Source organism: Capsicum annuum, chromosome 9 (assembly GCF_002878395.1).
Source record: "Capsicum annuum cultivar UCD-10X-F1 chromosome 9, UCD10Xv1.1, whole genome shotgun sequence".
NCBI lineage: Eukaryota > Viridiplantae > Streptophyta > Magnoliopsida > Solanales > Solanaceae > Capsicum > Capsicum annuum.
The window spans coordinates 9,041,299-9,056,694 of NC_061119.1; the positions used below are offsets into that span (position 1 = coordinate 9,041,299).

The following is a 15,396-nucleotide window of genomic DNA, read 5'->3' on the forward strand; positions in this document are numbered from 1 at the left end:
CATTTATTTTGTTTGATTGAAGAGATAATTTTTTTTGTGATTTGAGGTAAATTTTCTAAAATTTTAGTATATTTTTGAAATTTACAACAAATAAGTTATCATGTATTTTGATAGATAATTGTTAATTAAGAAGTGTTTTAGTGAAATGTTGACATATCTTACATGATTGAAGACACAAATTATTTGTGATTTGAGGTAAGTTTTGAATTTTTTAATATATTATTGATGATTACAATCTTATTAGTATTTATGATCAAAGAGATGGATTTGTTTGTGATTTGAAGTAAGTTTTATAAAATTTTAGTATATTCTTAAAGTTTACAATATTAAACTATCATGTATATGCTGAACTTTTTGATCATGTACACCACTCTTAGAAAAGTGATTCAAGATTTTTGTCATTCACTATGATTTTGAAATAAAGAAAATTATTTTTTCACCTTTTATCCTTAAATAATTATTACTACTTATTATATGAAATATTAAAGAATTTAAAATTAATTAAAGTTCTTGTTGATTTAGGTATACCTTATATAGAAAATAATTTTTACAAATCAAAATATTACAAATTTAGTCTAAAACTTGCTATTTTTCAAAATAAATATATTTACATAGAAATTCTATACAAACGACTATCAAAATTTGCCTAAATTGACTATATTTTAATACAAGTTAATTTGGTTTAATACTAAACCCAATAATTTAGAGTTGCAAATTTACCGCAAATAAGGTTAATAACTCACACCAATGTTTTAAAGTGCGTACTTAATAATAAAAGTATACACATGAATTTATTTTTCATATACATTTATTGTTAATTAACGTGATACTCTCTTATGTCTTTTATATGATTTGTATGATAATATTAGTTTTATATGTAAGTGTTTTTTGTATTAAATAAATAAATAAATTTATTTCTTAATTCAAGTATATTTTAATTTTATAATATCAAAGTGATTTTGTTGACTAAATTTCTTGAGCGAGATACACGTGCGAGGCGTGTAAGATACGACTAGTATTGAAAAAATAGGCAACTACCTTAGACCCCACATTAAAGAGGCCTCATTTCTTCATAATAATAGATTATAGACTTTTTATAAAAAAAAAATTAAGTACTATTCATAGAAACAATAAAGTTCTTATATAAAAGTAAAGAATTATTAGAAGTTTGATGTATTTAAAATTTAAAGTATGATGTCTCAAGAAAAATTAAATGCATTAGTTATATTAACGAAAACATAATTATTAAAAGAAATCGACTATAAAAAAAAATATTAACAACTTTGCATCTCAAAATATCTAAAATATACACTTTATAAGAAAATATATATTTATTTTTTCTTAAAAATTTAAGACTTCCGTTCAATTTTCACCTTAGGCCAGCAAAGTACTTGAGCAGCCCCTGCCTAGATGAGGGAGCTTGAGTTATATTGATAGCTCCAGAGGTGTCACCAAGCTCATATTGAACAAATAAAGATGAAAAAAGATAGTATCATTTCACTTGTGTTTGATATTGTCACGACCAGAATTGAGGCCCTGGCTGCGACGGACATCCCGAAGCATGAAAGCCCGAGAAACCCCTTAGTATGTAATCATAAGTATAACTCATATGTATAAAGGTGTGGAAGACAAACTAAAAACATGATAGTCCCATAATCAAACGTAAAACTTCATAACATCAAATCATAGAAAATTCAAATCCAATCTAGAACCTTATACGAAGTCTCCATTGATCTGAACATACTAGACTGTCTAAAATCGGGACAAGGCCTCTTATGGGACCATAAGTCAAAAAGGAACCAACACATATGAAAGATGCCTTCCGAAGTAAGGGAGGCTCACCAACTCTGGATATCTAGAAATAATCTACTGTTAGCGGGACCACGGGACTGTGCCTCAAAACCTGAAATATAAGGGTCAATACTCAAAAGTACTAGTATGTAGAACAATTCAAAAATAACATATATTTTTATACAACATAGGTGAGAGCATTTCATAAAGCAATTTAGCATAAGGTAAATGAAAACACATGAGCATAATTTGCTGAGCATCAAAACATTTTTTTTTGTAATCATGACTCAACTCTTTGTATTACTCCTGAGCTAGATGGTACACCCTACATTTCTACAATTTCACAGGCTATATAGAATCCACCCTTAACTCAGCGGTCAATCTCCCAGTCCAAGTTTGCTGCGAGGATTGAAGTTTTCATAACCTGGAATACCCCCATGTGAATATACCACACGACCCCCCCCCCCCCCCTTTCCCCGTGAGATATCCCAATTATCCTTCTATGTAGGATAACATGTCATAAAACCCGCGTCAGCAAAACACAATTTTCAGTAATGAACCCTTACACTCAAATGCCTTCTTCGGATAACCATCTATCTCTCTTTAGGCCCAATTTTAGTCCTTTAAAAATCATGCTTCATGCTAAAAAATATCCAATGCTCATTTTGTTAAGGGCAATTATAACAGAGTATTGTCATATCCAGATTTACAAGTCATTCATATCTTATCGTATTACATCCATAGCCCTTTTTATTCGAAAGTACTTTAATTTTCACCAAAAAGGATTCATCAAATCATATGAGAGTTCTTATTTCAAAAGCATATGAAACTTATGCAAACACACTCTTTTTTCAAGACTTTAACACATGGCAGTCAATTTTTTTACTAATCACATGCAGTTTCTGCATTGAAAAATCATAGCATTTACAACAGAAATCACCTCTCTGAAAAACGCATCAAACGACCATGTATAATAATCAAGAGGCATTTAAACTTAAGAATGATCATCAATCATAAAACAGCCCCAACATTAGATATACCTAAATATCATGATTAAAACGGAGACTTACAATTCATGCTCTCAAATCCATTTCACAATTCGTAACATGTTAAGACAATGAATTTCACCATGGGGAAGGGAATTTCACAAATCATGCTAATAAATTACTTTTCAATACCCATATCATGTATGCACACGATTATAAATCAAGCTTATGGAAAATCCCATAAAAAATACATACTTTCATCAAATTGGGTTCATGATGCATGCTCTTAAAATAATTTTTCAAAACTCATTACGTATACATACATATATAACTTTAAAGCTTGTTAAAAATGTAAAACTTACGCCCATGAGATTTAGGATAGTCCCACATACCTTTTGGCGGAGAAAAATCAAAGAGAACGTAGAGAAATTGGACCCCTGAAGCTTGAATTCGTTAACCCTAGGTAGTTTCTCCCCTTTCGATTTAGGGAAGATGATTTGGGAATTTTTGAAGAGAAAATAATGTGTTTAAGATTTGATATTCATCCAAAGAGGGTTAGGAATGGTTATGGGATGATAAAAGACCTTTATGCCCTTAATATAAATCAAACGAAACACTTTTTGACGCCCCGGATAGGCTATGCATCACATGTCCAAGGAAAACCTTAAGGTTTGTGTCTCATGACCATTGCATAGCTGAGGCAGTGTGCTTAAGCGATTGCTTTGCGGCGCATGGCCATCGCACAACCTGGACTGAGCCTCATTCAAATACTTATAATTTTTGACTCCGGACTCAGATTGACAAACGGTTAGTGGCTTTGGTAAGAAGACTTGAAGAGTTTAATATGATATATAGTAGACCATATAACTCTTTATATCCAAGGAGAAATGATCGCGGGAAGTTGGCCCATGCAAAATCATCAACTAAAAGTCAATTGATAGGAAAGTGCTCAACTTAAGTTTTGAGCTAGGAGATTTTTACGACATATATTCATCTCCAAGGATATTCCCATACTAAGTAAATATTATTCACACTTATATCTAAATAGAAATCATTGGGTATGGGTGTATAACGTAGAAAAGAGGGATCAATGTTAGCCCAAAAGTACGGGGTGTTACATTAACTTTCCCTTGAGATTATTCATCCCCGAATGATGGATAGGAACTTGTTGAAGCTCTAAAAGTATGAAATAAAGAACGTAACCTCACATTGAACATTTTTTTCCACAACAAAATATGCAAAGGTATCGAAAGAGCTTCATAATAACCCTTAGTAAATTGTGTAAGCATGAAGTCTGAGATAATAAGAATTGACATATTACCTTGCACATGAGTTCTAGGGATCATGATCATCACAACATATGGTATGAGTTTATTTGATCGTAGGCCTAATTTACATCGGTACTAATCATGAAATAAGATTCCGTTGGACATAAGAAATAGAAGCATTCTCTACCTTACAAGATACAACGAATAGACCTAAAACTTAGAGACACTACTCAACTATGCCCCAAATAATAAATAACATACTTCGTCATTTCCAACTTACAGTTCTCCTATAACACATCTAACCACAAGAGCTTGAGTCCAACCGTATCGTACTTCCATGTTGAAGCCTAACCCGGAGTTAAAAGGTGCTAACTTAAGCTACGGACCCTGTACTCTACCTCCCATTAAGAATATTACCTCACCTCATCAGTGTAATCCAACAACCTCATCTCTTAATTCAAGAAGTACTAACCATGTAGCACATTGATTTGCGTTTTCATCAATCACAACATCCAAGCATATCATTACTACACCCACTCCATGGATCTCCCTACTAAGACTAGTAAATTCAGTCACTCTCACAAAGATTTTCGCCACATATCTCCTTCCTAACTATTTCACACAACGAAAGTTTATCTCCTTCTTTCCCCCTACCTATAACCTTAGCTCGAGAATCATATTAAAATTTTTGCATTCAAGAACATCTACTCTCCTACCTAAGTTATTACTATGCTTCCACAACCACTATCATACTAACATACGGAGGGCATCATGAATGAGAGTAACACTATTTAATTATAACTCATACTTGTTGCACTACTCAAGGTGGGGCATAAGATACCAGACGTGATGCAATAGGCACGAAGTACTTCATACATTAGATGTCTAGATCATAAACAGAGAGTCGTTAAGGTATAAATATAGTACAACATGAGTTGATAGGACTGAGATTATGGTGAGAAACATGAGCGCATACATCATGAGTCATATAAAATAAGGCCAAAATTCATGAAGTCAACGATTGAGACAACGATTGATACTTGAAGCTATTGTTTCTTATTTTCAGAGCTGAGATAGTCATGAGTTTGCATGAACCTTATCACTTGGATAATCTCGACGTAAAATGAATTGGTAACATATAGAAAGCATAGTTTCTTAGAACCAAGCATGATATAAGACATGGATGTTTATGGATCATGAGAATCATAACATAAAGCTTGAATACATGAAAGACTAGATTTATTGAGACATCATTGCTTCGAGTTTGGAGGTCGGAACATGACACGACTTACATAGAGAACTCAAACCTTACACATAGGTAGGACTTGAATACATAAGATATTGATAGATGTCCTTTTAAATTGAAGTAGGAGGATTTTGCTTGAACGGGAATAGGTTTATCATGACTTTTCCTTGCAACTTGCCACAACAAGAAAAATTTGGGAACTACTTTAAATCTCCATCTCTCCTTTAGATCAAAATCATAATCCTATGCTTGAGGAAATAGATTCTTGTTAAATCTACAAGCACAACACTCAACACAATGGGTATCACCATACACATAAACGCTATACTTTCCCTGATAAACTATGATATGAAGGCATTGCTTTCCGGAAAAGATACTCTTAACTTTTGCTAACCTTTATAGCCATCAACCTACAGCTCACAGTCTCATGAGCATACACATATACACTTCTTGCCACATAACAATCCCTTCTCCACTACTTAACATACTAGTATTAAACCTCTAATCGCATACCCTTACAACTTAACAAAGTTTGTAAAACTATACCAAAGGCGCACATTTCCTACCTATATTTTCTCAATTCTACTCTAAAGAATACTATACAACAACTCCCCAGACTTCTCCATACTACAAAATTCAAGAACACAAACTAGGTACGCAAGACACTTATACATATAAAACCTTATCTAATAGCTTTCTACCTGGGAGTTCAACTTATTCTTATATACTTACGCTCTTATTCACTTAATGACTCAACCACAATTCATTGTTTTAACACTAGTCCTCTTGTATGTGTGTGTGTATATATATATATATATGTATGTATGTATGTATGTATGTATATATATGTATATGTATGTATGTATGTATGTATATGTATATATGTATATGTATATATCATAATTATCCACTCTCTTTTTCATGAGTTGCCAACCTAGGCTATTGCATACATCAAATAAAGCCTACTACTTACTCCCACAAAACATGCATAATCAATCTTAAGCTACCATTCTTACCACCATAATCCACATCTAAAGTTCAAGCCTATTGTCTAGAACTAATCATGTACCATTGATGAGGCATTCCACATATTATACTAGTCCATCAAATTATGAAAGCAACCCAAATACCCCATTTCACTTAACTATGACCTACAATCACATCCCCTCCATGACATTACTACTATACCTCAAAATCTACTATATATCTTCTCACATGTAGTACTAGTTTACAACTACTAGAGGAAAGACACTCAAGGGGGTAAAGTCACATAATGAGGTTAGTCGATCTTAATTTTATAATATAACCCATTACGATCTTATCAACATATTCTACTTTTTTCACATCATATTTTACTTACCTATACATACATTCCCACTATCTTCAAATTCCATAAACACTAGTGAGTCTCTATCCACAACCTATTGACTAACCTAAATCATTCTGTTTACCTCTTATAAATGATTTCTACAACCACCATAACTATCCACTCTGAGCTCCTTCCTTATATTAAATAAATAATAATCATAGATAATCACTCCCTCCGCGGGCTGCCATATAGTCTACTAACCTTGTCACAATATCAACCAATCACCATGAAAGGGCACACCACCCTCTACTTAAAGGTCACACAACTACATCTACCTTCTTCACTCAAGAGTTACCCTCACTTCTAACTTCTAAACTCATGGCTCCATAGCACTAACTTTGGAACCATCTTACCGCTCATAGGTTTTGACACCTTATCACTTACTACTACTCGGGTGGAAATACCATTCCAATATTCTGACACATATCATTACCCCTTAGGCATGCCATCTGCAACAGGGGTTTTGAAAGGGACTGAATACACTCCATATTTCAAGCTCAAATGCAAGATTGATGTAGATAGAGGTATACACTTGAATCAACACACTCTGAAGCACTAACTGACTCCTCTCAAGTTCTTGTGCTATCTCATAACTTTATGGATAACTCAATCAGAAAGGACCACATCATTAGGAGATCTAAATTCTTGAACTTATATCGCCTCGACAATGAGGCATGTCCCATAAAAATAAAATACGAAAAAAATTTGGATAACTTTTGTATGGACGATGCTATAGCATGAACTAGAGTATGAAAGAATGAGAAATAACTCCTAAATGTCCGATAGCCTCCTGATTATAAGTGTGGTGCACAACACACCCATAAGTAAGACTCTACTAGACACGACTTCGTAGACACCCTGGGACCATGACTAGTACTTTGATACCAAGTTTGTCACAACCCAAATTGAGGCCCGGCCGCGACAGGCATCCCGAACCACGAAGGCCCGGGAGTTCTCTTAGCTTGTAATTATAAGCATAGTTCATATGCATAAAAGTGCGGAAGATAAACTGAAACATGATAGTCCCACAATCACACATAAAACTTCATAACATCAAACCATAGAAAATCCAAATCCAATCTAGAACATTTACTAAGCCTCTACTGATCTGAACATACTAATCTGTCTAGAACCGGGACAAGACCCCCGATCATACCATAAGTCAAAAAGAAACCAACACATATGCAAGATGTCTTTCGAATTAAGGGAGGCTCACTAACTCTGGATAGCTGGAAATAATCTACTGGGTAGCGGGACCACAGGAGTGTGCTTCAGAACCTGATTTAAAAATAACATATATTTTTATACAACATAGGTGAGAGCATTTCATAAAGCAATTTAGCATAAGGTAAATGAAAACACATGGGCATAATTTGATGAGTATCAAAACATTTTCTTGTAATCATGACTCAACTCTTTGTATTAATCCTGAGCTAGATGATACACCCTACATTTCTACAATTCCACGAGCTATATGGAATTCACCCTTAACTCAGCGGCCAAGCCCCCAGTCTAAGTTTAGCGCGATAATTGGAGTTTTCATAAACTGGTATACCCCCTTATGAGTATACCACAGGAATCCTCCTATGTGAAATGTCCCAATTATCCTCTCATGTAGAATAACATATCACAAACCTCGCGTCGGCAAAATAGGATTTCCAGCAATGAGCCCATACATAAACTACAATACCGAAAAGTAATCCCGAGATGAGTTATCCCATACATATTATCCCAAACATGAATAAACTCATCCCTCAAATTAATCTCGAAATTAACTATCCCTTATCCCTTCTACCAAAGTATCCCCGCGCAATTACTATTACTAAATTGTTTTATGAGTTATGACTACCTTACAAAAGTCCATTGATCATCAACTAACCCCTCCAATCAACTACGCCTCAGTTCCAAACAAGCCGGCACAGAAATGAGAAAGTAATTTGAATCATCTCACTTGATGTCAGAATAACACTATCTGATAATGTAACTACATTAGTTGTCTGATCCACAATATTCCTCCATTCAAAGTTAAGGAAGTTACAAAATGGACCTGTTTAATCTATCCCAAGTTCCCAACAGTTCTTAAAAGCTATTGCTAATCAATACATAGAAAAGAAAGAAAAAAATTGTATCCAAAAAGCAAAAACTTCTTGGACATGAGAGTATAACAGCCTACTGTACTTTGTGCTGTGTATTCCTTGCAGCAAGCATTAGAGGAGTACAAACGAACACCGTGGAGGTCAAAAATGGAATCCGCCAAATCCACCACCTCCGCCAGGAAAGCCTCCTTCAAAGTGGAAGGTGAACTGCTGCCCTCCTCCGCCGAATGGGTTGAATCCTCCACCACCCATTCCTGAACCCATGTCTTCAATGTCTTCCCCTTGGTCATACCGTGTACGTTTGTCTTCATCACCAAGAACCTGTTAAGAGATACAATGACATACAGACGAATACAGTTAGAACTTTCTATAACAACGATATTTTCTGTATACTATTGCATAATACATAAACAGACACTCAAAACTTGGTCTCAACTAACAAGCACTCTAACTTGAGTATGCACATCTATGCACCTCAACTCGTTGAACACTCCAACTTACACGATATCTAAACACCTCCGAAATTTATGTGCCACATCATCAGGTGTGCACGAGACATAATGGGGACAAGTTGGAGGTTTTCGTTGCTAGTTGAGACAAAATTGAGGTGTCTAAATGTACACTCCCGGAGTTGGAGTGCCTACTTGTCAGCTGAAGTCAAGTTTGAGTACTTGTTTATGTATTATGCTTATAATGTATGTTCTCTATAGCAGCCAAAAGTTATTGGAACAAATGACGTTATGGAGAGGTTTGACTATAGCCAAAAGTCCAGATACGTTTTTATGGGTTTTTTTTTCTCTCTAATCATGATAAAGCAAAATAACATAGCGCAAAAATGCTAATAGAAGAGAAACATAAGGGGAAAAAGTTGAAGATATTTTAGACAACGCGATCTATTAAAAGAGACCCCATTATGTGGGAATATACTGATTATGTGGGAATATACTGCGTATGTTGTTGTTGCGATCAGTTAAAAGATAAAAATTCAACAAATTCACTACCATAATATTTCCAAACCAATTTATCTCAAATGTCTCACTTATGTTATCACTCATCTGTTAACATTGCAAGGTAGCTACTAACAAATATTTTCAGTATCAACTGTGGAGCAAGAAAACCATGTGATGGAAAAACTAAACCCGAAAACATGCACTGGGAATATCTCTGATACAGTAAAAAAGAACCAGATTGGCAAGGGACTATCAGAAACTTTTAAGCATAATGACCCCAGAACAATGGAAAAAATTGGGAGCTACTAAGAATTTTGTCCACCGCTTGATACACAGTTGCAAAACCAAGAGCTGAACAGATCAAATGAAAAATGATGGAAAAGGAAAGAAAAACAAACCTCATACGCAGTTGCTATTTCACGAAACTTGTTTTCTGCTTCTTCTCTGTTGTCAACGTTCTTGTCAGGATGCCATTGCAGAGCAAGCTTTTTGTATGCCTTTTTGATCTCTGATACAGATGCTGTCTTTGACACTCCCAATATCTTGTACCAATCCTTCCGTTGACTCAATTTTAACGATCTTTCAGCCCTCATCAACACTTCACGAATATTCCTATCCTATAGAAGTGAACTTCAGATTATTTGATATCCAGATCAAGGCAAAAAAGATAAACCTTGACAGAAAGGACCACACACAAACACACGCATAGAGATGAATTCATACACATATCAGACAAGAAACAACAACTTGCTTGAACAAAAACCAAGCGAACTTGGTTTAAGTCAAAAGGAAGGACCTCACTTCGACTTGGAGACGGTTAATCAGGATGTTTTTACTTTTCCTTTTGATATGACGACTTATTGGTCATGCCCAGTGGCGGACCCACATGCATTCAAGGGGTCGGAGAATTACACTGATAATTAGGTTAAAGAAAACTTTTCATGTATAGCATACATTAACTCCCCTTGGCTTCTTCTTGGGTTTACTCCTTAATATGTTTGACATATCTTAATGAAATTCATCGCTCCGCCACTAGTCATGGCTATCACAAAACTTGCAAAATCTAATCCTTGTTATGCGCAAAACTCATACCCGCACTTCATCCTCCAAAAGAAAGGACATCAGATCATATATCCACAATATGACGGCATGATCGAGTTGTCAAGCCAATGTCTTCTCTCATCTTAGACGCAGTATTACTACATGACGAAAGGTTTAAACAGGGGGAAAACAAATAAACAAACAAAACCATAGAAAAAAGTTGCCAACAAACCTGAGGAGATTTTTCAGCTGCTTCTTTCAAATCTGCAACAGCTCCCTCCCAATCTTCTGTTAGAAGCTTGGCTTCACCCCTCTGTAAAAAATATGCCCACCTCAATGATTCAATAATTTTAACGGTGTAAACTAGATATTTCTAAGCAAACATCTTGGTCTAATAGTATTCGATCATCCTAATGTCATTGATGGTATTTGTTTGAAGGTTGAAAAAAGTAGAAAGTTGATAAATATAGAACCTGCACTAGAGCATCAATAAGCTCTCCATCAAGCTCAAGGGCTTCTGAACAGCTTGATATAGCATCCTTCCCTCTCCCAAGCTTCACCAAGACTTTACACAAACCAAGATGAAGATTTACATTATGTGCAGAATGGTTGGGGTCCATAGCCAGGGCTGCTTTGTACTCCTCCACGGCAAGACGAAGCTTACCCTTACTTGCATTATCTTCTGCCTGCACAAAAGTTTAGGATTTCAAACATATCTTGGAGACATAGCAACAGGATAAAGGTCTGCACGTGCAGCTTGTTTGGATGGTTGTTACCTATTGTATTGTATTGTATTGTTAGTTTAAATACAACTATTTTTCAGAAAGAAAGCTGTTCATTAATTGGCCTCAAGAGGATGCGGAAATAGTTCAAATACAATGTTTATTTTGATGATACTTAAATTTTATTGTTTTGTATCTTTAAATCCATTTCCCATTATATGCAACAACCGGTTTGGTGTGGTAACATCGTTAACTTTTTGATTTTCATTTTGTCTTTGTGTATTATCTAATAATCATCATTAGTCAATCATCTTACCTTTTTATAATAACTCTACCTCAGACCCCACATTTCTTGTAGGTTCATCCTTCAGGTTAGCGTTAATGTGTGACATAATATAACTATGGAAAACGAAATAATCTATCCAAACGTGGTATTCATCAAACTAATATAGTACAATACAATATAATACGATACATAACAACCCTCCAAACAAGATATTAGGGGAAAATAGTGACGCTTACACTTTTAGTCTTCTTCAGTAAGTTTTTCAAGCCAAAATACGTTTTCTTCAATTCCCCATGCTCTGGGTCTGAACGAAGGCCTTTTTGGTAGTGCCTGCAAAGGACGTAAAAAGCTTCTTTATGAATCTCCAAACTATGACATTTGCTTTTTTCCAAATTTGTCCCTCCAATTATCTTTTTGGGCTATCTTTTCACCTTTATGCAGTTTTTTTCTTGGATTAGTGTAGTCGGAGGCACGAAACGGTGGACCAAATTGATAGAGTTGTACGGCATACCTTAAGGCAACATCATGATCAGCCAGATAGTAGTAGGCACGGCCTCGTAGCAGCAAAGCCTCGAGATTATCTTCATCCTCTTTAAGTATATAACCCGCCTCAGATATGACACCTGAATAATCTTTATCTGCTAGAAGTAGCTTCACCTTAAGGAGTTTGGCCTAGAAATTCGTACGTAGAAAACATCATTATTGGTGTAACACTAAGTGGTTACACAGGAAGTTACATCAATAATACAATATTGAATGAATACCTTGGAGCATGCTGGAGAGAAAACAAGTACAACTTTATCAATATACTCCAATGCTCTTTTAATGTCACCTGTATCCAACAGGTTGGTTGCTGAATCAAGAGCACTCTTAGCTTGGTGCATCTGAGAAAGCTCCTTCTCTGCAGCTGAGTCTCTTGCTTTCATCTCCAAAAACTTCTTGTAGCTTTCTTCCGATTCTTCATATCTACATTAGCCCAAAAAAGAGATCTCAATCACATAATTTTCAGATCAGATGTTACTTGTAGAGACAAGGCCCTACATGGTTGAATGCTAATTAATCAGCTACAATGCTCGGACTCTTCAAATTTGTCGACAGGTGTGTGTCGGATCCTTCATAACTAGTGCACTTTTGAAGGATCCGACATGTGTGCAGCATGATTTTTGAAGAGCCTGAGCTACATAGTAGGTTACTCAAGCAAGATGCAAATGAAATGAAGAGGTACAGAAGTTGATCCTGGGAAACAATAATTTTGAGGATATACTAAAAAATTCAAGCTTGGATCTAATGCAAATGGTCGTTACCATATTCACACCTAGATACACAGATATCTCGAGCCTAGGTTTTGCTGGATTAGATGAATAAAAAATCCAGAATATGGAAATTAAATGGTTCGCAGCTGTAGCATTCCTACTAGTCAACTATAATGGTTAACAGTTATAGCATTCTGAGGATTCAAAATGTTGAAGATCTGCCCTACTAAACAACCCCTAGCTTTATAATTGTTTGCTGTCCAGAAGCTGCCCAGCATTAAATGGAAGATAATTCACGATTGGAGGCTAAGTTGCTCGGACTCTCCAAAAGTGTTGCCTCACTGGTGTTGGATCCTCCACAAATACACACCTTTTGGAGTGTCCAACATGCACTAGTCGATCTCAACCTTATATCAGGAAGACCCAACTTTTAATATGCTAGTGAGTTTATCTCTAAGAATCAAGACATACATGAGGCGAGAACTGGTATAAGAAAACAAAAGGAAAATCGATCTCAACCTGCACAATTGACGAAGGACAGATGCACGGTGCCAATAAGCCTCTGAAAGTGCTGGATCCGCCTCTATGGCTGAATTTAGATCATTAAGTGCCTCGCTGTATTTCTTAACTTTTACATTTTGTGTAACTCTCTCGAACAATGCAGCAGCATCACCAGGTTTGGTGTCTACACATCAAGAGTACCAAAAGTATCAGAGAACAATAAGTGTCTCTTCAATTGCAAGACAAAAGAACACTGTAAATTGTAAAGCATGCTCCTTTGTGCTTCCTAACTAGATAGATAAAGAAACTCTTGTGTTTCATCACTTAAATGAAGATTAATCCTTCATCCTAACAGCAACAAAGACGAGGGGAACTAAGACACATCATAGATCAGTAACAAAACTCCGTTTCTATGAAACTATTAACAACGCCCTTTGACAAGATGCAGTTTACATTACTTGATGCTAGCGGGATCTTGACTGATAAAACATAACCATTCTCATCAAGAGCAACTCATTCAATCAAGAACAATGAGCTTTCTCAAGTATGACATGCAAAAGACATTGCAGTATTACACTCTCAGATTAGGTCAAGCTCCAGACGTGATAATTTGAATCGAGCTAAAGATATTAACATGTATTTCAGCGCTCCTTCCTTTTTGCAATACAACTGCTGGTCTCACTCAAGACAACGTTGAACAACAATTTAATTTCAAACCATTTAAAGTACCAATGGTGCACATTTACATCATTGCAGAAAAAGACTCACCCCAGTTTCATCAGTTCTGATATAGTTCTCAGTCACTACTGCATAACCAAAGATCGGCACAATTGACCCTCTGTCTAACTTTTTATTAGTACTAATTACTAACATAAGTATTTTATTATTAATAGCAGGGGCGACATGGCCGCATACACGTGGCATACCACAAAAAAAACCTACAAAATATGGTTTTCTCAAAAGACACCCATTCATCTATACAAACAGGGACTACATGGATGCACCAAAAGAAAATAAGGAATCGGAAACGACTCCTCAAACGAGCAAAGCTCATCACACCACCCGTTCAAAACATCTCCTATTCCTCTATTTCCAATAAAACAAGAGTGACATTTTTTCAAAATAAATAAATAAATAAAATAAGCAAGAGGAGCGAAATTAAAAGCCTTGTGCCTTCTTCTCCTAGCTCTATTCCTCCAACTGAACATCAACTCCTTCATGGATCTAGGCATAACCCAAGAAACGCCAAACTAACTACTAATCTCATATTGTCTGGCAATGCACGTATTCATCAGGTAAAAGGTTCTTTTAACAACTAATTTCTTCTAAATTTACATTTATGATTTTTGTACTTACCTAAGTGGAAATTAGATGAGTGGATTATGATACTCATAGTAAAACAATAACAATATGCATTCTAAACCAAGAAAATCACAAGATTTTGCTCAAATCAAAAACCCATTTCTTCTTCTTATTTATTTATTCATTTTGGCTAGGGAAACAGGAAACGAGGGAGGAGACTAAATTATGGGAAATCAAACCCTCACTGAAACAGGAAAAGTTCATGTATCCAGCCAATTAAGATAATAAGATTCCCCAAAACCTCTACAATGTAAACAACTTCCCACTTTGTAACGCTCAAACCTTGAAAGGGGAAGGGAATTACAAGGTGTGGAATCGAACCCTCACCAACAATGTCAAAGTTCGTTTAGCCAACTAACTGAGCTACTAAGATTCCCGCAGACCTCTACAACAAAAACAAGTTCCCTTCCCATAAAGCTCAAATCTTGAAACTTGCAATCCCCAAATGACCACTCTCACTATTACCCCACCCCCCCCAAAATGCAAAAGATCTGAGTAATCCATACATACAGCTAAAAAGAAAAA

General features: G+C 35.6%; 1 protein-coding gene across 1 annotated transcript in view; it reads right to left on the reverse strand.

Annotated features, from left to right (window-relative positions):
• Window positions 1-8,585: 8,585 nt before the first annotated feature.
• Window positions 8,586-15,396, reverse strand: part of LOC107853020 (dnaJ protein P58IPK homolog) — an 11,780-nt gene continuing 4,969 nt past the window's right edge. Inside the window, exons 2-9 of the mRNA XM_047396068.1 lie at window positions 13,528-13,693; window positions 12,520-12,721; window positions 12,267-12,427; window positions 11,992-12,085; window positions 11,221-11,433; window positions 10,980-11,060; window positions 10,105-10,323; window positions 8,586-9,077 (exon numbers count right to left, since the gene is read on the reverse strand). Coding sequence (XP_047252024.1) covers window positions 8,898-9,077; window positions 10,105-10,323; window positions 10,980-11,060; window positions 11,221-11,433; window positions 11,992-12,085; window positions 12,267-12,427; window positions 12,520-12,721; window positions 13,528-13,693 — 1,316 coding nt within the window. The 3' untranslated portion in view covers window positions 8,586-8,897. The remainder of the gene's footprint in view (window positions 9,078-10,104; window positions 10,324-10,979; window positions 11,061-11,220; window positions 11,434-11,991; window positions 12,086-12,266; window positions 12,428-12,519; window positions 12,722-13,527; window positions 13,694-15,396) is intronic.